The sequence below is a fragment of the Seriola aureovittata genome, chromosome 11 (genome assembly GCF_021018895.1).
Source record: "Seriola aureovittata isolate HTS-2021-v1 ecotype China chromosome 11, ASM2101889v1, whole genome shotgun sequence".
Taxonomy (NCBI): domain Eukaryota; kingdom Metazoa; phylum Chordata; class Actinopteri; order Carangiformes; family Carangidae; genus Seriola; species Seriola aureovittata.
The window spans coordinates 26,867,326-26,891,747 of NC_079374.1; the positions used below are offsets into that span (position 1 = coordinate 26,867,326).

General features: G+C 42.8%; 1 protein-coding gene and 7 non-coding genes across 8 annotated transcripts; 1 reads left to right on the forward strand and 7 right to left on the reverse strand.

The window, feature by feature from the left end:
* Positions 1-2,236: 2,236 nt before the first annotated feature.
* On the forward strand, positions 2,237-6,184 carry LOC130177744 (uncharacterized). Its single transcript, XM_056389679.1, has 3 exons — positions 2,237-3,309; positions 3,429-4,615; positions 4,714-6,184. The coding sequence occupies exons 1-3, from the start codon at positions 2,312-2,314 to the stop codon at positions 5,769-5,771; spliced, it is 3,243 nt and encodes a 1,080-aa protein (XP_056245654.1). The 5' UTR covers positions 2,237-2,311; the 3' UTR covers positions 5,772-6,184.
* A 2,178-nt stretch (positions 6,185-8,362) lies between these two features.
* Positions 8,363-8,435, reverse strand: trnam-cau (transfer RNA methionine (anticodon CAU)). The gene has a single exon. It is a non-coding gene; the product is annotated as a tRNA-Met (tRNA).
* Positions 8,436-8,694: 259 nt separating this feature from the next.
* On the reverse strand, positions 8,695-8,765 carry trnag-gcc (transfer RNA glycine (anticodon GCC)). The gene has a single exon. It is a non-coding gene; the product is annotated as a tRNA-Gly (tRNA).
* Positions 8,766-10,230: 1,465 nt separating this feature from the next.
* On the reverse strand, positions 10,231-10,303 carry trnam-cau (transfer RNA methionine (anticodon CAU)). Its single transcript has one exon. It is a non-coding gene; the product is annotated as a tRNA-Met (tRNA).
* A 259-nt stretch (positions 10,304-10,562) lies between these two features.
* trnag-gcc (transfer RNA glycine (anticodon GCC)) lies at positions 10,563-10,633 on the reverse strand. The gene has a single exon. It is a non-coding gene; the product is annotated as a tRNA-Gly (tRNA).
* A 6,211-nt stretch (positions 10,634-16,844) lies between these two features.
* trnag-gcc (transfer RNA glycine (anticodon GCC)) lies at positions 16,845-16,915 on the reverse strand. The gene has a single exon. It is a non-coding gene; the product is annotated as a tRNA-Gly (tRNA).
* Positions 16,916-18,098: 1,183 nt separating this feature from the next.
* Positions 18,099-18,171, reverse strand: trnam-cau (transfer RNA methionine (anticodon CAU)). The gene has a single exon. It is a non-coding gene; the product is annotated as a tRNA-Met (tRNA).
* A 1,106-nt stretch (positions 18,172-19,277) lies between these two features.
* trnag-gcc (transfer RNA glycine (anticodon GCC)) lies at positions 19,278-19,348 on the reverse strand. Its single transcript has one exon. It is a non-coding gene; the product is annotated as a tRNA-Gly (tRNA).
* Between the last annotated feature and the right edge of the window lie 5,074 nt (positions 19,349-24,422).

Sequence of the window (24,422 nt, forward strand, 5' to 3'; positions counted from 1 at the left end):
GTTCCGCAAGGGACCACTCGGATTTCTCCTCCAGGACCCATCTGAACAAGCCAGGCGGATCAAGGATGACCCCGCTCTGCAGGACAAGTCTGCACCCGTGAGGGAGGACCTGGTGCGGCAGAATGCGCTGACTGTGGTCTGTCAGAGAGGGGGGGATGCCTCAGACATGACAGAGGTGCTTGGAGACTACATCCTGCAGTTTGGGAAGTATAAAGGGAAGTCCTTTAGGTGGCTTTTGATGAATGATATAGGGTACACTGTGTATCTCATCAAGAACGTCCAAAAGGAGGAGGCATCAGGGACCTGTATGGCCGAGGGACATAGCAAGGACAGCCTACGGTCATTTGTTCATTATGCTCTCGGTTTTACTGAAATCCAGTCCCTCCTAACATATGAGGCCAGCTTAGTGGGTGTCGCAGCAGCCTCAGCAGAAGGTGACCAGCTGGTTGGCTTTGGCACCCGGGCCAAGAGCACCTGGAAGGAGATATGGGAAAGCAGCGCTGATGGCTATGCAGCCTTCATCCTGGGAAAGAGCTGCGCCCCAGGGACACGCATGGACAAGCTGCAGCAGTACCTGCGGAAGAGGCAGCAAACTGACACGGCTTCCACAGTGGCGGAGCATGGCCCAAGGACCCCTGCTGATCCCATGGGTAAGTATTTAATTCATATTTTTTACTCACATTTTTCACATGAAATGTAAGGTAAGTACTTACATCTTGCCAGAAATAGTGCTTTAAATCTTTCTTGTATACATCTATATTGGAATATACATTATATGTGACAAATGTTATTAATCTATCCTAAACTGGGCAAACTAATTCTTGTTTTTGTACACTCTAATTTTTGTGTGCACCACAGCGATGGATGAGGATGACGAGCTGGAACGAGCGATGTTGAGCATAACACCCTCTAAGCTACAAGTGCAGCGCTGTAAGTACACAGTTATTACATTGACCAAATGTCAGAGTTGATAATGTTTAAGACTGTTTTTTAATCTGATGTCTCCTCTATTTATTTCTCTGTGTCTGTCTGTAACCAGTTGCTGAGCCTGCATCAGCAGCAGCTGCCACACCAGGATTGATATCAGGAGCAAAGACAGGTTTTTAAATGAAGGGTTTCAGGACTGGAGAACAATTCTTTTACATGATGAAATGCCCTCCAAAACTGAACCTTGATTTTAATCATATTGTTTGTGTTCTGGCCATGTTCCTTTAACAATACGGCCCTATGTTGGAGTTATACTAACTGTCCTAAGGACTATGAATTGATGCCATGATGAACTGATTCCAACAGCAAGGATGGTAAGTATGCATGGTTGTTCTACATACATGTTGTTTCAAATGAAGCCGTCTTGAATACTAACACCTGCATGCTTGTTCATTGAGTCATATTGCTCCTCCTGCTTAGACTAGTGTGTAGTGTGGTCTGGTTTATTGTGTCTGTTGTAATTAGACATTTTAAATTTGTGAAGCAATGAAAAGTGGGAGACGCAATTCTATGGCTATTTGAGTTCCTACTAACATCAAAGGATTGCATATGTTGTGGATTCTGAAATACGTGATTCATTTATTTTTTTTGTAGTTCCATCTGCGGCGGTATCCAAGCCCCCTCCTGATGCAACTGCTGAACTGCAGACATCACTGACTGATGGTAAAAAGACTTAAATCCTGTTCATGTAACCATATGATGTGATAACTACAGTTACATATAAAGTATAATTGTTTTTAACTCTCCTGTAGCTCCAGCCTCACCAGGTGCTAAGAGGAAAACACCTGTGTCCCTCCCACCACAGCTGGTGTTCCTCGTGAAGGAGACAGCAGGTCCCACAGAAGCAGAGAGGACTGAGTCAACTGCAGGTCTGTTTCTATTTTAGTGTCCAGCTGATACTCAATTACACATCTGCTTAATGCACATATCATTTCACAACCTCTTCACATTTTGTCATCATGTCTTCATGTTTACAGTCTGTACAAATGAAACACTACACTTTTTTTCAGGACCCAGAGCGAGTCCTGCTCACACCTCTGCACACAAAGAGCTTACTTTTGAGGACAGTGGTGAAGATGGTAAGAATATACAGCATGTAGACAACCCCTCCATAAATCTGCTATAATCTTTTTATTATATCAAAGTATTTTCACAATAACTATTCAATCAATACTAATTATAAGGTGTGTAATCATTTTTTTGTCCTATTTGTCTTCCTTTTTTTAATGTAGTTCCACCAGCTCAGCCACCTGTTCCTGTTCCCCTGCCTGGGCATGACCAGTACACAGGCAGCTGGAGTTGCTCTCATCACCAGAAGCTGTGGATGAGGACAGAGCTTCAGGATCTCAGGCTGTGGCCTGGTTCGCGGCCAGTGCGTAACCCAGGGAATACAATTTCACTGTGGCGTCTTCCTCCGCAGCCTGAGCTCATTAATACAGTGGCTGAGCTTCCATCCCCCAACTTCTTCCAGCTGCACCCATTTTTTATCTGGAAGCCTGAGAATGACATCATGGTCAGGTTGAGGAACAATTACATGCTGCCATGTCTCCATGATTGTCTTCATCCTCAGGTGGTCTCTGCTGGTGTGGGCAGGCCTCGGGTGATTGTTGGCACCAGTGGACAATATTACATCTTCTCCTCACGACTCTGCTGCAAGGCCTGTCGGAGGAACTGGTTTGCTGACAGTCCCCGATGGCTGGAGAAACTGCCCAAGCGCTTCACCAACCTTCTGCCTGCATTCCTGACTTACAAGAAAGCCATCTGCAAGTCTGTCATGGATGAGCTGAGGCGCACTGGCAATTCACCAACAGACATGGCAAACCAGGTGAATGAGCTGATGCACCTCAAATATGAGCGAGCTCACCTGGCATACCTGCATGGCATAGAAAGTGTCAGGGATGCTGAGGCTGGGGTGTATGGACAGAGGACCATGGGGCAGTTCCTGAGGAAGGAAAACATGCCACGTGCTTTCGGGGAATATGAAGATCCCGATGGCTGGTGTGGAGTCTCTGTGTCCGCACACTACCTGACTGACTGCCTGCTAGATGAGTTCAGACGTCAAGAGCCAGCCATGTCCAAACTCCTCCAGGGCACTTTTGGGGAGGTCTTCAGGTCTGACCACACCAGGAAAGTGGCAAGAAAAGTAACGTTGGCATCTGGGGTCATGTCCAGTTATGCCGTAATGAATGAGAACTGGCTGATTGTTTCCTGGGTGATGGTTCAGTCTGAGACTGAGAGGTCCTTGGAGCCGATGTATCAGGGAATGGCCAAGAGGTACAGCGACGCTGGAGTGGAAAAGGCAGGCTACCACTGGATGGACAGGTGAGAACAGTAATTTTCTCTTTTCACTTTCCTTCAAACTGTAAATGTGATGTATAATTAACAGAATCTGTGTCTTTTTTAAATCTAAATTGCTCTAAATGTCTGTGCCTTGCATTTAGGGATTGCTGTGCTCCGTTTAAGATCCCGGACTGCATTCCCGGTGAACATCGACAATTGGATGCGTGGAAGACTACTCCCTCCATTATTGCTGCGGCCACCTCTGGACCACTGGCAAACACTTGTGCGTCACGGGTACATTACAACCCCAACATGGTTGTGAAACTGGACTTGTTCCACTGCCTGAGGCGCTTTACACGGGAGTGCACCTCTGAGCATCATCCCCTGTTCAGCACTTTCTGCCAGCTCCTCTCCGCTGCCTTCTCTGTGGTTGATCAGGCGGACCTAAAGAAGCTCCGGGACGCCTATGAGTTCTGTGGTATCCATCCAGCCAATCCCACCAAACAGCACATAAGAGAGCACTGCAGGACCAAAGTTCCACAACCCATGGAGCTGCTGGACAGGGTGGAGAAAGTCCTGAAACATTTTCACCTGGCCACGGACCCCAACAATGTCCCACTCTTCAAGTCATCCATGCTGAAGACATGGCGCATACAACGAGTGCACATTCTCCGTGGTTGCCTCAGTGACCCTGAACTCTCCGAGGGCATAATGTACAGGTATGGTGGAACTCTTCAGCTGAACCATGTGCCTGGTGAAGGTGCCAAAGTCCCCATCTGGATACCTGTCAGAGGTACATCACAGCAGGAGGGGTACCACTTTCATCAGGCTCAGTGGATCACCGGGACTCATGTCTCCCCTGAATTGTTCCAGGCCCAGGGCATGACAGGGGTGACGCGGTGGAACTACCAGCGGCTGGTGGACCTTAAACAGCCAGGTGTCATCCTGCCTGCTGTTTTTGATCCAGCTTTAACAGCTGAGCTGAACTTGGCCTCCTTGAGTGTGACTGGCCAGGAGAAGTACCCCGCACTCCACCTCTCTGACAGAGACACCGGAGAGAGGTTTGGCCTGGAGTACAGAGAGCCAGGCTGTCGTCCAGTCCCTCTGGATTGGGACAAACACCGATCCCAAAAGAGAGACAAACCAGCTGCTCCTGCGCCTCCGTCCCCTGTGCAGACATCCGCTCCTGCCCTAGTTCCAGACACAGCACCCTCCCCCAGCTTGACACTGCTCTCTGGCGTGACATCCCCTGGAGCAGCACCATCCGTCGGCCACGTTCACTCTGCCAGTACGCTGCTAAAGCAGGAGATGCCATCAGGAGATGACCAGGAACATCCAGTACCAATGGGTCAGTTAACTGAACGCTTTGTGTATAAAGTTTTGCTGTATGTTATAATGTAATAACATGATCAACTGAGGAACTTTAATTGCTTTATTGTGTTTTAGAAATCTCACATGCCCTGCCCCTGCCACTGAGGTCCACACCAAGAGGTGCCCGCACAGGACCCATTAAAACAGGTGGCCGGGTTTTTGTGTTGGACCACACACGCTGGACGCCACCCATGAAAGATGCAATCGACGGCTTGTTGCAGAAGTACCGTGGGGAGAAGGACATGCTGCAGCGTGTGGATCAGGAGTATGCAGACATGGTTCATCGGTCTGCCTCAGATCCTAATAGCTTGCTGCACCCCACAACCAGGTTGCACATATCCCGCTACGTGAAGCACCTGGCAAAACTTCTCAACACCAGTTCTTCTTTGAACACTAGCCAGGAAAAACTTCTGCAGACTCAGCAACTGTGGCACTCTTTATCAGAGGGGAGTGAGACAGCTAGTGTTCCGGTGGTCACCTTGAAGCCAGCTGTTGTTAATCCAAGTGCGCCTGCCCTCTCTACACCTCTGACACAAGACTCTATTGAGAAAATTGTGGAGAGCATCTTGGAGAGGCAGCAGCACCAGCAGCAGCAGCAGCAGCAGCAGCAGCAACAGCAGAAAAAAAGGCACACAAAGACCTGTCTTGCCTGTGGACAGCCAAAGTCTCAGTATGAGACTAATGAACTGTCCGTGCACTTTTTTTACCAGCGAGGGCCTGTGCGCTATTTCTATTGTTCGCAGAAGGTGTACCAGAGCTACGCTGCTGATGGACTCTCTAACCCCAAAATGTCCTTTGAAGAATTTGAAAAGACAGAATTCTTCCACAGAGAGCTGGAGGCCACCACAAAACGGGTGGAGGAAAAAAATGAAAATAAGAGGAAAAGGCCAGACTCCCAGAAAACAGGCCGCCTCTGCAGATTCTGCCGCATGGACCTGAAACAGGGACCAAACAGCCCACACATTCATACAGGCTTCCCTGGTGTGGCAGGGAAATACATTTACTGCCCATCTAAAGTGTATTCTCTGTACAGAGAGAAAGGCATGGCCAAGGTGATGAACTGGAAGGAGTTTCAGGCCTCTCCTTTCTATGAGGCAGAGAGACAAAGATGGGTGGAGGAAAGAAATAAATAGTTGGCATGTACATACAAGTGTTGAGTAGAGAAAACTATTGTTCTGTATGTTCATATATTCTCTCTATTTATACTGGTAAATATGATTAATGTATATTTGTAAATATGTAAATTGTATGCACATAGTTTGGAATATTTTGTCATGCATATGTACATAGTGGTCTCGTGTTTACAGTCATTTGTCATTTTCATTCAGCCTTTGTAAAAAGTTATTTGAAAGCTGTCCTTAAATATTCCATATTATTTCTTCTCTTTATGATTATAGTCTAAGGTTTGTGTGAAACACTGCACAAACTCCTCACGCTATCAGACTTTTCTAGCATTTTTTTCTCACACTTTTATTTAATGTCCATAGTAACTGCTTCACTCATAATTTCCATATTGTAAATATTGCAATTGTCAGTACAGTTTGCTTTTAAAATAATATATCAGAATAAAATTATTTCTATGTTCCAAAAACACTTCTCTAGCAGGTGAGAATCATTTGTAAGTTTCAAGCAGTTGGCTTTCTTATACACATATTGTCTAACTAACATAATGGCAACTAATCCTAATTTGACATGTGATACTGAGCGTTCAGAGATTCAAATGTTTCAAACCCTCTCGAAGAGATCATAGATTCTGTGCACTGATAACTCCTGATTGTCCACCAATGTTGTAAAAAAATTAAGTGGGCTTTTGGATATTTTTTAAAATCAGCAAGGGAGAATATGATTGTTTATTCACCAAAGAAGAAAGAATTCTGGCTGCTATGAAGAGAATATAAGTTTAGAAGACCCCACACACCTTGTTCTTTAGGCAGCGGTAATATATCTGTACAGAGTAGCAGGATTTACATCATCCAATACATTTAATATGCTAATATAATTGTAGTTCTACAAAAACTAATTTTAAAATTTATAGATTAATTTGAATTCTTAAATCCCAAATATTTTCATTGCTTTCCACTCATTTTATCTCAAATTTGATTATGCCTCAACAATGATTTGAACCCTGTCCTTTGTGGAATTTAAAATAAAAAAAAATGAAGCAAAAAGCTGCCTTCCTATTGGCTGTTTCTCTGTTACAGCTATTCACAACTGGCCTCCGCGTGGCAGGCGAGAATTCTACCACTGAACCACCAATGCTTGCCTGCTTGACTTTTACAACTGTATCCAAACGCCCACTAAAAGGACTATTAGTCTCAGGCTGAATTGTCTGTCTGACAGTGAAATAGCTTTGTAAAGTCCCTCAGTCCACACATATCTGGTGTCATATTGGGAGGGTGGTGGGTTTCCCACCATTTCTGTAAGTTTGTCTGTGCTGCTGTTTGTGGTATTGGTACATTGCAGTTGTGTAATTCTTACATAAAAGCCCATTGTTCCAAAATATATTTTGTTACCACAATGTAAAATTATCCCAAAATTATCCAGGTAGCCCAACGACTCTTAACGTCTGTTGTGACAACATCCAGGAACCTTAGCGAACCGAGTGACAGCAACGGCCTTAATGAGGACCCCACACTTGGAAAACTAAGACCTGGATGTTAGAGAATCTCTCAAATATCGGACAGCCGACCGTTTCCTCCAGATAAAGTACATTTACCCTTGAGAGGATATTGGTTGTATTTCTACTTTGATATCTTGACGGCTCTCTGGCCTTTCACAGAGGACCTGAGGTGCAGGCAAACGCAGCTTCACCGTTCAGTTAATAATCCTCATGATTTCTACCTGTTGGTACACATCCCCCATTTTTAAACATAGATATAATACCAATGCTGGATACGGTACGGTAAATCAGCCCTGCTGCCAATTTGTGTCAGTGGTTTGCTTCTGTATTGCAACAGAAATGAATCACTTACGGCCCAAAAAACATTTCACTCATGGAACCCACCTGTAAAGGACTTATCTACACAAAGTGTTGCCTGAACAACTTGAATGGCAAAAACATTTTCAAAAACTAATAAGAAATTAATCGACTCCAACGACTGTCATTTACCCCTGGCCTCAGGTGGCCCAACGACTCTTATCATCTGTTGTGACAACATCCATGAGCCTTAATAAACTGAGTGATAGGAATGGCCTTAATAAGGACTCCACACTTGGAAAACCAAGATCTGGATGTTTAAGAATCTCTCAACAACAACTCACTCTTTGGGCCTCTTAACACCAATCAATCAACGTCTGAAAGCAGAAGACCACCTTAATATTGTTGCTGACAATGTGGATACCTTGACATTCTTCCCTTTCCTTTCCCACTGCTGCATCTACACACATGGTCAGACAATGACCACGTCATCTCGGACCATGTTAACTCAGACAGTGACAATGCCTCTGAATGTTCTTTCTTCAGTTACTCAAAATCTTACAGCTTTGTGCCACAAGTTAAAGAAAACTTAAAGCACCGGCGCTCCAGAGTTCGCCGCACTGAGTACTGACAGTAAGTAGGCTCAGGGTACCCTACAGTCTTGCAGATGGACACAATGGGTTTGTCAGCAGCAGCAGCAGCAAACTAAATTCTGAATCAAATCAGATACAAGTTTAGGACATTGCACAGTGTACATTGTACATGACTTCATACCAGTCCAGAAAAAGCACATGTGCAGCAAAAGGATGCCCCGTGTGAGGCTCGAACTCACGACCTTCAGATTATGAGACTGACGCGCTGCCTACTGCGCCAACGAGGCCTGCAACAGGATTAACCTAGGTGGGTAAAATCGAAAAGATCTCTAAATGTAATAACGACACAAAAGACAATTTGTCCCTCACACAAGAGTAACGATACCTGTATCCAAGGAAATGCAGATTCAACGTTGGGACTGGAGTGCTGGTGTGTCAAGAAAGACTACTTCGACTGCTATCGTCATGTGCCACACCGACTGCTTTGAGAGCAAAGGTCGGCTTTACCAATGAATAGTATGGTGGTATAAACTAAATGAGCCTCAATGCATTGGCCGGGAATCGAACCCGGGCCTCCCGCGTGGCAGGCGAGAATTCTACCACTGAACCACCAATGCTTGCCTGCTTGAATTTTACAACTGTAGCCAAACGCCCACTAAAAGGACTATTAGTCTCAGGCTGAATTGTCTGTCTGACAGTGAAATAGCTTTGTAAAGTCCCTCAGTCCACACATATCTGGTGTCATATTGGGAGGGTGGTGGGTTTCCCACCATTTCTGTAAGTTTGTCTGTGCTGCTGTTTGTGGTATTGGTACATTGCAGTTGTGTAATTCTTACATAAAAGCCCATTGTTCCAAAATATATTTTGTTACCACAATGTAAAATTATCCCAAAATTATCCAGGTAGCCCAACGACTCTTAACGTCTGTTGTGACAACATCCAGGAACCTTAGCGAACCGAGTGACAGCAACGGCCTTAATGAGGACCCCACACTTGGAAAACTAAGACCTGGATGTTAGAGAATCTCTCAAATATCGGACAGCCGACCGTTTCCTCCAGATAAAGTACATTTACCCTTGAGAGGATATTGGTTGTATTTCTACTTTGATATCTTGACGGCTCTCTGGCCTTTCACAGAGGACCTGAGGTGCAGGCAAACGCAGCTTCACCGTTCAGTTAATAATCATCATGATTTCTACCTGTTGGTACACATCCCCCATTTTTAAACATAGATATAATACCAATGCTGGATACGGTACGGTAAATCAGCCCTGCTGCCAATTTGTGTCAGTGGTTTGCTTCTGTATTGCAACAGAAATGAATCACTTACGGCCCAAAAAACATTTCACTCATGGAACCCACCTGTAAAGGACTTATCTACACAAAGTGTTGCCTGAACAACTTGAATGGCAAAAACATTTTCAAAAACTAATAAGAAATTAATCGACTCCAACGACTGTCATTTACCCCTGGCCTCAGGTGGCCCAACGACTCTTATCATCTGTTGTGACAACATCCATGAGCCTTAATAAACTGAGTGATAGGAATGGCCTTAATAAGGACTCCACACTTGGAAAACCAAGAACTGGATGTTTAAGTATCTCTCAACAACAACTCACTCTTTGGGCCTCTTAACACCAATCAATCAACGTCTGAAAGCAGAAGACCACCTTAATATTGTTGCTGACAATGTGGATACCTTGACATTCTTCCCTTTCCTTTCCCACTGCTGCATCTACACACATGGTCAGACAATGACCACGTCATCTCTGACCATGTTAACTCAGACAGTGACAATGCCTCTGAATGTTCTTTCTTCAGTTACTCAAAGTCTTACAGCTTTGTGCCACAAGTTAAAGAAAACTTAAAGCACCGGCGCTCCAGAGTTCGCCGCACTGAGTACTGACAGTAAGTAGGCTCAGGGTACCCTACAGTCTTGCAGATGGACACAATGGGTTTGTCAGCAGCAGCAGCAGCAAACTAAATTCTGAATCAAATCAGATACAAGTTTAGGACATTGCACAGTGTACATTGTACATGACTTCATACCAGTCCAGAAAAAGCACATGTGCAGCAAAAGGATGCCCCGTGTGAGGCTCGAACTCACGACCTTCAGATTATGAGACTGACGCGCTGCCTACTGCGCCAACGAGGCCTGCAACAGGCTTAACCTAGGTGGGTAAAATCGAAAAGATCTCTAAATGTAATAACGTCACAAAAGACAAGTTGTCCCTCACATAAGAGTCACGGTACCTGCATCCAAGGATATGCAGATTCAACGTTGGAACTGGAGTGCTGGTGTGTCAAGAAAGACTACTTCGACTGCTATCGTCATGTGCCACACCGACTGCTTTGAGAGCAAAGGTCGGCTTTACCAATGAAGAGTATGGTGGTATAAACTAAATGAGCCTCAATGCATTGGCCGGGAATCGAACCCGGGCCTCCCACGTGGCAGGCGAGAATTCTACCACTGAACCACCAATGCGTGCCTGCATAGGATTTTTACAACTGTAGTGAAATGCCAACTAAAAGGGCCATTAGTCTCTGGCTGTAATGTTTGTCTGACTGTGAAATAGCTTTGTAAAGTCCCTCAGTCAACACCTATCTGGTGTCAGATTGGGAGGCTGATGGTTTCCGACCATTTCTGTAAGTTTGTCTGTGCTGCTGTTTGTGGTATTGGTACATTGCAGTTGTGTAATTCTTAATTCTTACATTACACCATGCTCTAATGTTTACGGTGACCGTGACTGGCGACCTGGCGTCGGAAGCGCTTTGGTTCAACTGCACGACTTTTATCCAGAATCTGATCCAGAGGGAGAGGCTGCTGAAGAAGTTCAAACTCTACAACTGCAGCAGGACGTTTCTGAATGGTTGGTAACCAATTTTGTGTATTTTGACTTAACATTTTCAGTTTGTTGATGTGTGCTGGCACACCGTTACTAACATGTAGCTAGGTAGCCAATGCTAACTGTTACTGCCTCGTCATTACTGGGAGCTCTTTTGGTAAATAAGTACTATTGTGAATTGTGTAATGTAGTTATCTGTCATGCCTCCTTAGATATACTTTTACAGTCTATGAAAATGTTTGTTACATGTGGACTGCTACAGGTGTTCAATGTCAATACTAGTCAGATATTTTAATAGATGCTGACAAAGTAAATCATTTTGATTTTTATTAATTTTTCTCCATGTTTTAAGCAGAGATGCTCATCATAACATCTTCCTTTATGTAGTAAATGTATTTTGTGCATTACAATAAAAGCTATAAATCAGCATAAACATGTCTGATAGCAACATTAATCTTTAGTCAAAGACTAAACTGTGCAGTTTTTCTACACTACACTGTTGTCAAGCTCCACAGTATATGCAATCAGTGACATGTTATAAATTACCTATGTTATAGATAGTCTTGTTTTACTTCAATGCACATCATTTTACAATGGTAATAACACACCACAAATGGAGTAACAAACCCTCAAATAATTTATTTTAGCTTCTCTTTGATTTGTAAAGTTCTTCTATCAGCAAATAGTGTGGATATAATATATGAATTCAGATGAGTCATTTATTTAGTAATGATCAAGCATTTATTTACAACAAATGAGATAATAGATATATGTTTGCAAGACTAAATGCCCTGTCCAGTTGTTTTAGTCGGTACAGGTATCTAGCCTATAGGAGCTTTGTGAGCTGATGCTGGGGCTTCCTTGGTCGCAGAATCTGGGTCGTCATTCCAGCCTGCCTGGTCCAATGCATCAGTGCCGAGTTTCTTGACGCCACAGGCCAGTACGTGGGTTTTAGACTGCCCCATGATAGAACCCGGAAACATAGCTGGATATGACCTACTCCTTCTCAAGCCGCTCAAACTGTGCAGTGAGGTCCTCTGGGATGGGGATGGCCAAATCAGCTTCTGTGTATGGTCCCAGGTCAACAAAGACTTTTTCAAATATGAGGTCCACCACATTCCCTGTTTGATAAAACACAAAAGATTTTGTTTACATTTTTCACTTTTTTTTTTTTTTTTTTTTTTTTTTACAAAACAATGACTGAAAGTCTGTTTCTAACTACCTCCTGACATTTTCTTTACTGTATTTTGTTGTTGGTGGAACTGTCATAACATTATACGTGCAATACTTAATACAATGTGTACAAAACATTTTTTGACTGAAAAATAAAATAATATAACACTTATAGAATGTCGGCTCAGTCTTAACTGGTTTAGCTCTGCATTCTCCCTTCATGGCCTTTGGAAATTGGACCTAGAACAGTGGTTCACCTTCTTTTGTTTGGGCTTGTGGTCAGTCAGCTTTCATTGTAGTACATGGCAGCCAGGTAGAGTCTGGAGGTACAGTAAAGAGAAAATCAAAGATGTTAATGTTGACAGAAACCTTAGCCTACACACTCTCATAAGTTCTAAGTAACCACAGCTTCATTTACCTGCACAGCATTCCAAGACTGATAAATGACTGTTAGGTTTATCAAAAGTAGATGCACTTCAGGTGGCTACAGACCTGTACTTCTGATGTGAGGCTGAAGAGTCCTCAAGGATAACTGTGTGCCTACAGTACGCGTCTCCAGTGGGTCAGTCTGGCATGCAACATCCCTTGTTGCAGGAAGCTGTATAGATGCACTTGATGTGCTGGCCTGAACAGAGGAAACAGAGGTTACACCAACATTTCCTCAAATGTGTAGTTATGGCAACAGCTGCAAGCAGTGCAAAAATGATAACAACAAATGCACTCAATTATGTGTAAATTGGGTTGTCAATAGCTTGTAAATGCTGCAAATAGCTCACTATATGTGCAAAACGCTAGAAATGTGTTTTACAGACTATCCCCTTTCACATATTCCCTGTAACTGGTGCGCTTATCTAGATATTCCCCACAGGCACTGTATCTGTAAACATGATATAAACGTTAAAACGGACATCATAAGGAATGAATCTCAATACTAACTTTCACTGGCTGCAAGGCGGACTCAGAGGGCGGAATACACACCTAGCTCGGGGGGTGTCACCCACCTGGGGGGAGGTGTCATCTCCCTTCATGGCGACATCAAGGGAAAATCTCCATGGTAAAATGGAAAAGATCTCTAAATGTAATAAAGACACAGAAGACAAGTTGTCCCTCACACAAAAGTCACAGTAACTGTATCCAAGGAAATGCAGATTCAACGTTGGAACTGGAGCGCTGGTGTGTCAAGTGTTGGGACTCAATCATTCAATAGACCAAATGTTTCTTGATCAGCGCGTGACATGTGACCCCCAAGGGTGTCACCAAACAAAACCAGTCCTCTAGACTTTTTTACCGGACTCTCTTCCCTTCTTGGCTTGCCCTGGAGAGCAGCTCCAGCCCTCTCCTCTCGGTTCTTCAAAGGGCAACAAGGCCCCAGCCCAGGTCAGCTCTGCTACCTGAGAAACCAGCTCTCTCTCTCCTGCCTGCTCACAGCAGCCTGCAAACACTCTTCTCCTCAACAGCAGCGACCTGCTTCGGATTAACTGTGAGTGAACCAAATCCTCTTCAGAATCAGCAGCTACGACACAAGGCTAGCTGATTTTCCAAGCAACAGGAGTCGTAGTAGAGTTAGCATGGAACAGCTAACTCTGTGAGGAGAACAAGGGAGATAACAGCAAGCAACACAGCCAGACAGGACTTTACTCCACCAGGAAACCTCCCAACTCACTGGACTTTACAACAACACTGGAAAGGACCTCTTTGCTTGTTCCAAGGACAGGGTAACGTTAACTGACTGGGCCTAACCTTTCCCAGCACAGCATAGCACAGCATAGCTAAGCAGCAGAAGTCTTAACTTTGATAATGTACTTGTTGATTGATGCCTTGTTGTTGTAATGTTTGCTTAGGTTGTGGTCAGTCATACAGTTAATCGAGTACTCGTATGTTCACACACATAGCAGTACGTCTCAGTTCTAGAACCTGCATGAAGCTAACCTTCCCCCTCTAACCTGGTACCTGTAGATTACATGAGCTAGGCTAACAAAGAAACTCACACCTTCCCTCTCACACACACTAGGTGGTCTCAGCGGCCATTTTGAGTAGTTTCTTTGTTTACCGCCATCTTGTGTAGTCTCCTTTGTTCAGGTCATGTGGTCACAGTGACCACTTTGAGTCGGCCATCTTGCCTTTGTCTGTGTCCCCACAGACACAAACACACACACACACACACACACACACACACCTGTATATACTAGATTAGTCATTAGTGCCACGGGTGCTCAGCTCCGAGGCACTAGAATAGTGCCTCGGAGGAGAGGAGTGAGCTGAGAGGAGTGCCTCGGGGCGGAGCCCCGAGGCATCTATTAATCTTCTGTTTCGGGTTTATTATTCTTCCGCCAAATTTCGGCGCGTAACTCGTCCCGCAGCTTTGAGAAAACCCTGGTAATATATACATCAAAACGTGCGTCTTGATCCCGCAAGGGGTGCTATGACTTTTGGTGTTAAAATTCCAATTTTTCCCAAAGTTATTCCCAAAAAACTGGGAATAAATAATGCATTAGAAATGCATTGGAATTTTCTTTAGAAAACCACCTTTTTTCGACAAAATTGCACCTTTTTGCTGAGTCACCCAGCTCTCTCATACCTGCACGTAGAAATGTGATTCAAACTGTAAAACGGAGGAAAACTTCTGCTCTCTCAAAAAGACAGGAACTGTTTTTACATAACATGTAAACTTTTCAAACTGTGAGCACTCAAAGGAGGAGTGGAAATCACTTTTTCTTCAAAGTTAGAGTGAAAGCGTCAGTTGGCTAGAGTGCGTGAAGCAGTAAAAAATAACCTTTATTTTTATTTTTAACTCGAGCTCGCGGCCAAACCGTAAAAAGGAGACAAATAATTCTTTCTGAAAATGTAGACATAGTTGTTGGGATTCATAAAATGTAACTTTGACAGGCAGGGTCTGCACAAAATTTAAACGGGGGTGCCGAGTCCGGCAGCAATACCTGTCTCACTCTCATTGACACCTAATGTAATCGTCTTTTTTTTTCAAAAGAATCTCTCTCTGTCTTCGCACTGAGCTTACGCACTCATTTTAAGGAGTATCTGAATAAAATAGAGAAACTTCTGGCTTCAGTGTCTGGCACGGTCTTTTCGGTTTATGAAAAGAAGTAACGGTTTTCTCATAATTTGCAGTTGTTTTGAAGCCATGTAGAAGCCAAATTCTTGGCAGATTTTCACATTGCCATGGCAACGGCAGCTCCTGACCTGTGTGCGTGCCTGCGTGCGCCTAGCAACCAGATAACCAACTCTCCAAGCTCTGCTAGCTTTACATTAGCCGCATGTTAGGCCTTAAATTACATTTAGTTAGGTCTTAAATATGTAAGTCCATTTACTGCTTCCTTCGTTGCTTTTTGTTTTGTTTTGTTAAATGAGTGAATGAAGTCGTGACGGTCTCCGCTGAGACAGAGGAGAGGAGAAGCTACTAGCCCTCTCTCGCTGTCACTTCTAGTCGTGTTGCTCTCCTCCCCAGTAATGTTAAATTTAGCACAGAAAAAAACATAATAGTGGTAATTTAAATAGCGGTTCATGGGATTTATTAACCCTCAGGGGTCCCTCTGTCCTTTTTTGGACATTTTCTTCACTTTTCTTTTTTGATTTGCTGATCATTTTGGCTGTGTTACAGCTGAAGGTATGGATTTTTGCAAGAAAGTGTCTTTTTTGACATATTTTTAAAATCTAATGTCAGTTACTGTTACAGGTCTATTATACACTGGTAACACATTTTGTACCCTCTGGGGTTCCTCGCGTCCAAAAAAAGTGCACACAAAGAAAATGCTATAAAATTATCATATATCAATATTTTTTTCAGCTTTTTTTGCATAAATCTCTTAAACCACTTCAGTTCTGCTCAAACCTACCAAATGATTATTAGTTTTCAGGATTTTAACCCTTTAAATGCCAGTTTGTAGACATGTTGCCTCTTGTTTTATTAAAAAAAACAACACAGAATATGAGATATTTCCCACATAATACATGATTGAGGGATGTGACATTGTTTTATATCAGAGTCTTTTATATCAAGACATTTCTCAAAACCAGAGTATGATCAGGGTGACTTTTGAACACTGGAAATAAATCATGTACTCATCCCGGCAGTAGCCCCCGTGGCACTCAAAATTTCCCTGGAATTTTCTAGTTGTATTTTACTCTGCTCCATTGTAAATAAATGCCTTTTAAGTAACTACTGGTGTGTTTAATGTTGCACAAGCGTGAATATTGCCAACCTCTACTCGGTACAATTCCAATCCTTCAACTGTAACTTAATGTTGATTTGGTAATTTGGTTATAGTTAGTAAGCTAATGGTTAATCAGAGTTCCAGATTAATGGTAATAAATTGAGACTAAACCCATATTGGCTATTTTGCCTATTAGTTTAGGCTGGTGCCCCGTGAACTTTAATAAATTTTGAAGTTATTATTTAATATTAATATTTTTAATATTAATATTTTCTTAATTTATGATAGCCAATAAATTGATAAAGAACCGAAATCTAACATATTTGGTGTCCAGCTCATGAGGTAGAGCTCAGACCCAACATAATGGTGCCCCCGTTTGAGGCCGAGTGCTGTCAACACAAGAAAGACTACTTCGACTGCTATCGTCATGTGCCACTCCGACTGCTTTGAGAGCAAAGGTCGGCTTTACCAATGAATAGTATGGTGGTATAAACTAAATGAGCCTCAATGCATTGGCCGGGAATCGAACCCGGGCCTCCCGCGTGGCAGGCGAGAATTCTACCACTGAACCACCAATGCTTGCCTGCTCGTCTTTTACAACTGTAGCCAAAGTCCCACTAAAAGGACCATTAGTCTCTGGCTGAATTGTCTGTCTGACAGTGAAATAGCTTTGTAAAGTCCCTCAGTCAACACCTATCTGGTGTCATATTGGGAGGGTGGTGGGTTTCCCACCATTTCTGTAAGTTTGTCTGTGCTGCTGTTTGTGGTATTGGTACATTGCAGTTGTGTAATTCTAACATAAAAGCCCATTGTTCCAAAATATATTTTGTTACCACAATGTAAAAATATTCCAAAATGATCCAGGTAGCCCAACGACTCTTAACGTCTGTTCTGACAACATCCAGGAACCTTAGCGAACCGAGTGACAGCAACGGCCTTAATGAGGACCCCACACTTGGAAAAATAAGACCTGGATGTTAGAGAATCTCTCAAATATCGGACAGCCGACCGTTTCCTCCAGATACAGTACATTTACCCTTGAGAGGATATTGGTTGTATTTCAACTTTGATATCTTGATGGCTCTCGGGCCTTTCACAGAGGACCTGAGGTGCAGGCAAACGCAGCTTCACTGTTCAGTTAATAATCCTCATGATTTCTACCTGTTGGTACAAATCCCCCATTTTTAAACATAGATATAATACCAATGCTGGATACAGTGCGGTAAATCAGCCCTGCTGCCAATTTGTGTCAATGGCTTGCTTCTGTATTGCAACAGAAATTAATCACTTACGGCCCAAAAAACATTTCACTCATGGAACCCACCTGTAAAGGACTTATCTACACAAAGTGTTGCCTGAACAACTTGAATGGCAAAAACATTTTCAAAAACTAATAAGAAATTAATCGACTCCAACGACTGTCATTTACCCCTGGCCTCAGGTGGCCCAACGACTCTTATCATCTGTTGTGACAACATCCATGAGCCTTAATAAACTGAGTGACAGGAATGGCCTTAATAAGGACTCCACACTTGGAAAACCAAGATCTGGATGTTTAAGAATCTCTCAACAACAACTCACTCTTTGGGCCTCTTAACACCAGTCAATCAACGTCTGAAAGCAGAAGACCACCTGAATATTGTTGCTGACAATGTGGATACCTTGACATTCTTCTCTTTCCTTTCCCACTGCTGCATCTACACAGTGTACATTGTACATGACTTCACACCAGTCCAGAAAAAGCACATGTGCAGCACAAGGATGCCCCGTGTGAGGCTCGAACTCACGACCTTCAGATTATGAGACTGACGCGCTGCCTACTGCGCCAACGAGGCCTGCAACAGGCTTAACCTAGGTGGGTAAAATCGAAAAGATCTCTAAATGTAATAACGTCACAAAAGACAAGTTGTCCCTCACATAAGAGTCACGGTACCTGCATCCAAGGATATGCAGATTCAACGTTGGAACTGGAGTGCTGGTGTGTCAAGAAAGACTACTTCGACTGCTATCATCATGTGCCACACCGACTGCTTTGAGAGCAAAGGTCTTTACCAATGAATAGTATGGTGCTATAAACTAAGTGAGCCTCAATGCATTGGCCAGGAATCGGACCGGGCCTCCCACGTGGCAGGCGAGAATTCTACCACTGAACCACCAATGCTTGCCTGCATGGGATTTTTACAACTGTAGTCAAATGCCAACTAAAAGGGCCATTAGTCTCTGGCTATACTGTTTGTCTGACTGTGAAATAGCTTTGTAAAGTCCCTCAGTCAACACCTATCTGGTGCAAGATTGGGAGGGTGATGGTTTCCGACCATTTCTGTAAGTTTGTCTGTGCTGCTGTTTGTGGTATTGGTACATTGCAGTTGTGCAATTCTTACATAAAAGCCCATTGTTCCAAAATATATTTTGTTACCACAATGTAAAATTATCCCAAAATGATCCAGGTAGCCCAACGACTCTTAACGTCTGTTGTGACAACATCCAGGAACCTTAACGAACCGAGTGACAGCAATGGCCTTAATGAAGACCTCACACATGGAAAACTAAGACCTGGATGTTTGAGAATCTCTCACCAACAAATCACTCTTTGGGCCCCTTAACACCAGTCAATCAACGTCTGAAAGCAGAAGACTACCTGAATATTGTTGTTGATAATGTGGAGACCTTGACTGTGTTTTACCATTCTTCGTTTTCCTTTCCCACTTCTGCATTTACACAGTGCACATTGTACATGACTCTACACCAGTCCAGACAAAGCACATGTGCAGCAAAAGGAATGTCCCATGCTGCTGTTTGTGGCATCTGTACATTACAGTTGTGTAACTCATATATAAAAGCAAATTGTTCCAAAACATGTTTTGCTACCACACTGTACAATTATCCCAAAAAGTGTGTTGCCCTGTAGGGGTATCAAACACAAACAGATGAAAAGGTAGGTTGCATTGGCCGGGAATCGAACCCGGGCCTCCCGCGTGGCAGGCGAGAATTCTACCACTGAACCACCAATGCTCACATGACCTGGTTGTCCGTCGTCTGTACTAGATCTGAGGACAAAATGGAGCAAACGGGAAGGGCTGTAATTTTGTCTGTGTTGCTGTTTGTGACAATTGTACATAACAATTGTGTAATTCTTATATAACAAGCCATACTTCCAAAACATATTTTGCTATCAAAATGTACAAAATGTGTTTCTGTATGATTGTACAATCAGACATTGGCCAGGTGAGAAGAGGTAAGAAAAAAGCGGGGTTTAAACTTTTCTCCCAAGCATGACGACTTATCTACAAAGTGTTGCTTGAACAACTTAAATGGGAAAATCGCTTGGGAAAAACAATAAGAAATCAACCTAATCCGCTGTCTGTCATTCACCCTTGGCACCAGGTGACCCAATGATTCCACTCACAATAACAAACCGAGTGACAGCAATGGCCTTAATAACAACCCTACACTTGTATAACCAAGACCTGGATGTCTGAGAATCTCTCACCAACAATGATAAAATTAGGTTTAGTAAGATTCTAGGTTATTATACCGCTTTCAAAATTGTGAGACAGTAAAAACTCTTGGTAATGCTACGTCTAAGTAATACAATTTTTCAATGTAGTTTCAATGGTGGGACTCCTAAAGCTCAAAGTCCATGCAAATATTCCATGGAGATGTTCTTGATCAGCCAGTCGTGTAGCAGCACTGCAATAAATGAATGGAGAAGAGCATGTCAGGTTCCATTCCTGTCAGTTGAGAACAGAAAACTGAGGCTGCGGTGGACACAGGCACACCAAAACTGGCCAGTTGAGGACTGGATAAACGTAGCCTGGTCTGATGAAACACGATTTCTGCTGACCATCTTGATACTCTCTGCTCTTTCACCTGTCAGCCTGGAGCAAGCAAGTGGTTCCTCAATCAAGAAGTAAGAGTAGATGAGCTTCAGACCCAGGTTTCCAGGGATTTTCTTACTTTTTATTTGTGAAAACTATGTGAAATAAAGTATCAATCCTAGCAGAGTATCCTTTACATAGTTAAAACATGTCTGGAGAGAAACTTTAATAAGAACAGTTGGCTACAATTTATTCTGTTGTAATGTTGCATATTTTAACAATTGAATCTATGGGGATTGACTCAATTTTGGAGTCAGCCTCAAGTGGTCATTAGAGGAACTGCAGTTTTTGGCACTTCAGGGTTGGCTTAATTTTTCAGCCCCGGAGGTTGCCGCTTGGTCTGGACCACCACATGTTGTTGCTGTTGTTGTACTTCTGTTGTGAGACAAAGTGCTGCTCCAGCAGTGTTGTGACTAGAAGTAGAAAGCAGTAAGCCAAGACTCCAGAAGCTGCAAGAGCTCATGCACTGATCAGCATCTGTTCCCTCCACTGCTTCTTCGTTCCATCTTCTCTGCTTCCATCTGTTTTCATTTGCTGTTTGTTTTCTTTTCTTTCTTTCTTTTTTTGCATCTTTTTCTCTCAGTCCATGCTCTGTTTGTATCTTTCCTTCCACTGTTGTACTCCATATCTTACACTAACACTCTCCTGTGAATGCATTATGCCCCAGGACCCACATTTAAATTCCAACACCATTATTAACTGACTTCATGAGGCAATAATAGTAGAGCAGTAATTGACCTTGCCTTTAATTTTAATTTTAATTCATGATTTTGTACTATTAACCCATCACTTTGTTGGGTGTTTTGCAGCATCAAAGTGAATCGATGGTTGTCCTCATAAAGGGTGAGCCAAGAAATAGGGATGGTCACATTAGAGTAAGGGTACTGATGATTTATTTTTCTTCTGGCATACATTAAGCCTGGGACTTTGGCTGTCGAGTAATATTTCAGGTTTGGTTTATGGAACAAACTTCATATGCAGTGAGTTTGCAGTGATTGAAAGATTATTAAAATTAAAGCTGGAGGCCATGAAAGCACTTCAGCTGATCGAAAAACCCATGAATCCAAAACACATACAGGCTGTAGATACTTGGCATACTGATTGAGTTTATGTTTGGCTCCTTCTTATGGTGCAGCATCATTTTTTTTTCTCTCTCGACAATACTTAAGACATGTTCCCCTTTGAAGCCCTTATCTCCTCAGACATCAAAGGCTTCTGCTAAACAGAGCCTCGGACTGCTTCCGCAATTCATGTCTTTTGTTGCATATTGCTACAAACATAGATGACGTCTGGGCTTTTGTCTCTGACATTTGAAAGTGAGAGTTTGATTTCCTCAGAGTCCTTCGGCGATTCATTTATTATCCCACTGGTTGAGAAAGTATTGTCGGACACGAACAAACTTAAGGTAGTGTGTAAGATTCTTCACAGCTTACTCATTAGTAGCACTGTTGATAACAGTGACGAACCCTTGAGAAGCTGATGTTGGTCCTCCCACTGAAAGGTAGGTCAGACAGATAGTGGAAACCCTTCTCATTACTTGGAACCTACAAGACACAACATCAGTTACACATAATACCTTCAGTGTCTAGACACAGATTGAGTCACACAAAGTTATTATGTAAAAATCCAAAAGGAACTGGTATGCTGAATTGCTTTTGTAAGTGAAATGGAAATCAAGATTTCTAAAATAAAGAGTATGGAGAAGCTCTCAGCCCTCCAGGCATGGGGGCGTTCGAGGAGTTTCCTACTTCATTTAGCATGTAGACTGAAGGTGTAGAGCTGCCGATGCCACCGCTCCATCACTTTTTTTCTCAAAGTGATGGAATAAAATATCCACAGTTCACATAATCCAGTTGAAATTTAAACATTTTTAAAAGCTTGAGGATCCGATGACTAAATTGTATGTCATGTATTGAGATCTGTGAATTTGAAGCCTTCTCAGATGCCAAAATACCCCATAATGGTTTAGAAGAGCAGGATTTTACAATTCTGGAAAGGTTACCACATAGGCAACTATTTTATCTTTCAGCACAGCAATCAAGAGCTAAACAACAGAAATATACTGTTCACTGTTCATATTACAACGTAATCTATCAGGAATGTGAGCTAGCATGTATGTGATAGGCCAACGAAGCACCTTACCTGAAGTTGTTTCAATGCATTGCAGCAAAAGTTGAGCCTGGTTCAACTGTTTTGTCAGACAAGCAGATGGCAAGATGTTGGACTGCCTCCATCCAGATGAAGAAGAGGGCTGCATTGTTTCACGCTGAGCTACTGTTGGTCTGATTGCAGCTTGGAGATACACAGCTTTTATACACACTGTTTCCCCAGTGGATTCAAACAGTAATAGTTTTGAACTGGCTTGGCCCTGACACATCACAGGTGTGAGCTGGGGGCCTGACTTGGCTTGTTTGGAGAACCAAGACTGACAACATGACAGTGTAAATGATAACATGGGTATATGTCTGCCGGCAGTTTAAGTACAATAACCTGACCCGCTGGGCTCAGAGACTAATTACTGCTGCATAAGAATAATAAGTAATGATTTATTTATTACATTCTTCAAGTAACTTGCCCAACTCTGAAACTAATATTCATGCAATGCAAATATACAGTGTAACCTGCCTCTCTAATGCATTGTTGTTTAAGATGCAGGATGGATTATTGTAACACTTGCTGTCGACTGGGCCTTGGACCACATCGCTTGGCACCGCTGTGATTGCTCAGATCTGTATTTATACAACCTGCATCTCTTCAAGTATCTCTCCTCTATCCTCTTATCCCTTTACCTCAGAGATAGTACTTACTACAGTGAGAGTCTGCTTCTTTTTTTCCCTAGAGTGGATAACATTAACAAAGTTTTCCTCTTAGTTGGTGGAGTGAGACTTACATCGAACCCCCTAGAGAGGATTATCTCTTCTCAATAGAGTATTTATCTTTGAACTAAACCAGGAGCCTCACAGACTCACACATTCTCACAGGCACGCACCAATCCAGGCTTCTAGAAATTATGTTTCTATACCACTAAACCGCCAAAGCAAATGTTTTGGAGGAAATGTAATTGCAACTGGATTACACTTTCTATAAACATATAACAATATGCTTTTAATTTATGTGTCTGGCAAATCATTGATACTGAACACATCTGTAAACTGTTCACAGACAGCATATGTTTTCTGATCTTGCAGGAAAATATCCATCTACAAAATCATTCGAATTTTTTTATTGAAGTTCACAGTGATTTCAGATACAACCTGCTTATTTACATTTAACCAAAACCTCCAATTTTCCCAAACATTAAAGGTCCCATATAGTATAAGTATAAGTATAAGATGTCCATCTGTTGTTTTATTATAAAGCAGGTCTAGATTCTATATTAATACTGTGAAAGTATCAAACACAGAGAAATGCACACAGCCTGTATTCAGAAACTGAGACTTAAAACCAGCCGTCAGGACTTCTGGAACTTTTTGATGTCACAACTACACAGCCACTGACCTCAGCTATGACCCAAGCCCCCCGCCCACCTGGACCCACCATCCAACCTTGCAGGATTTGGGTTCTCTGAGTGTTTTCCTGAAATCTGCTATATTTTTATTGGATATCTCAGAAAACAGTCAGCCAATAAGAAGAGAGGCTCAGAACCTCCTCAAATCTGATTGGCTCAGTGACCTGTTATTACTAGAGCTCCAGGGAGAAGCGTGAGAGAGGAGATGTAAAACTTCATTGAGATGGTTTCTGGATCTTAAAAACAAAAATATTTTTTAGTTGTATAGGAACATAATTTCTAGGAGACAGAGTTGCATGCATGTACACACTCAAAAGGGCCACCTGATTTTTTATTACAGGTGCAAACACACAAACTCTCAGAGACACACACACCTGGCAGGTAAGATTCTGTCACAAACTTCAAAGCATTCACATAAGCCTGGATACACATACTTGAATTAGTGGCTGTGGAAAAGGCCTGTTTTCAGCTCAGCCAGGGGTATTGTGGCAGGGACGCCAAGATATTAAGAGGTGGCCAAAGGGTTAATATTGGAGGCTGAATGAGGCATTCTGCAGCTTTTACATACTGCTGAGGAGAAGAGAGCGACTTGGCACCATTTCATGGGTCACTTCATCTGCAGAAATTAGATTGGAAGCAGTATTCTGAGCCCTGTGGAGTATCAAGGTGTGTGTGTGTGTGTGTGTGTGTGTGTGTGTGT

Bases quoted from the DNA above. Each gene is read 5' to 3' on its own strand.
- LOC130177744 (XM_056389679.1), top strand. From the start codon at position 2,312: ATGAGGACAGAGCTTCAGGATCTCAGGCTGTGGCCTGGTTCGCGGCCA. The intron at 3,310-3,428 runs GTGAGAACAGTA...CCTTGCATTTAG, and splicing joins GGCTACCACTGGATGGACAG to GGATTGCTGTGCTCCGTTTA. The intron at 4,616-4,713 runs GTCAGTTAACTG...ATTGTGTTTTAG, and splicing joins GGAACATCCAGTACCAATGG to AAATCTCACATGCCCTGCCC.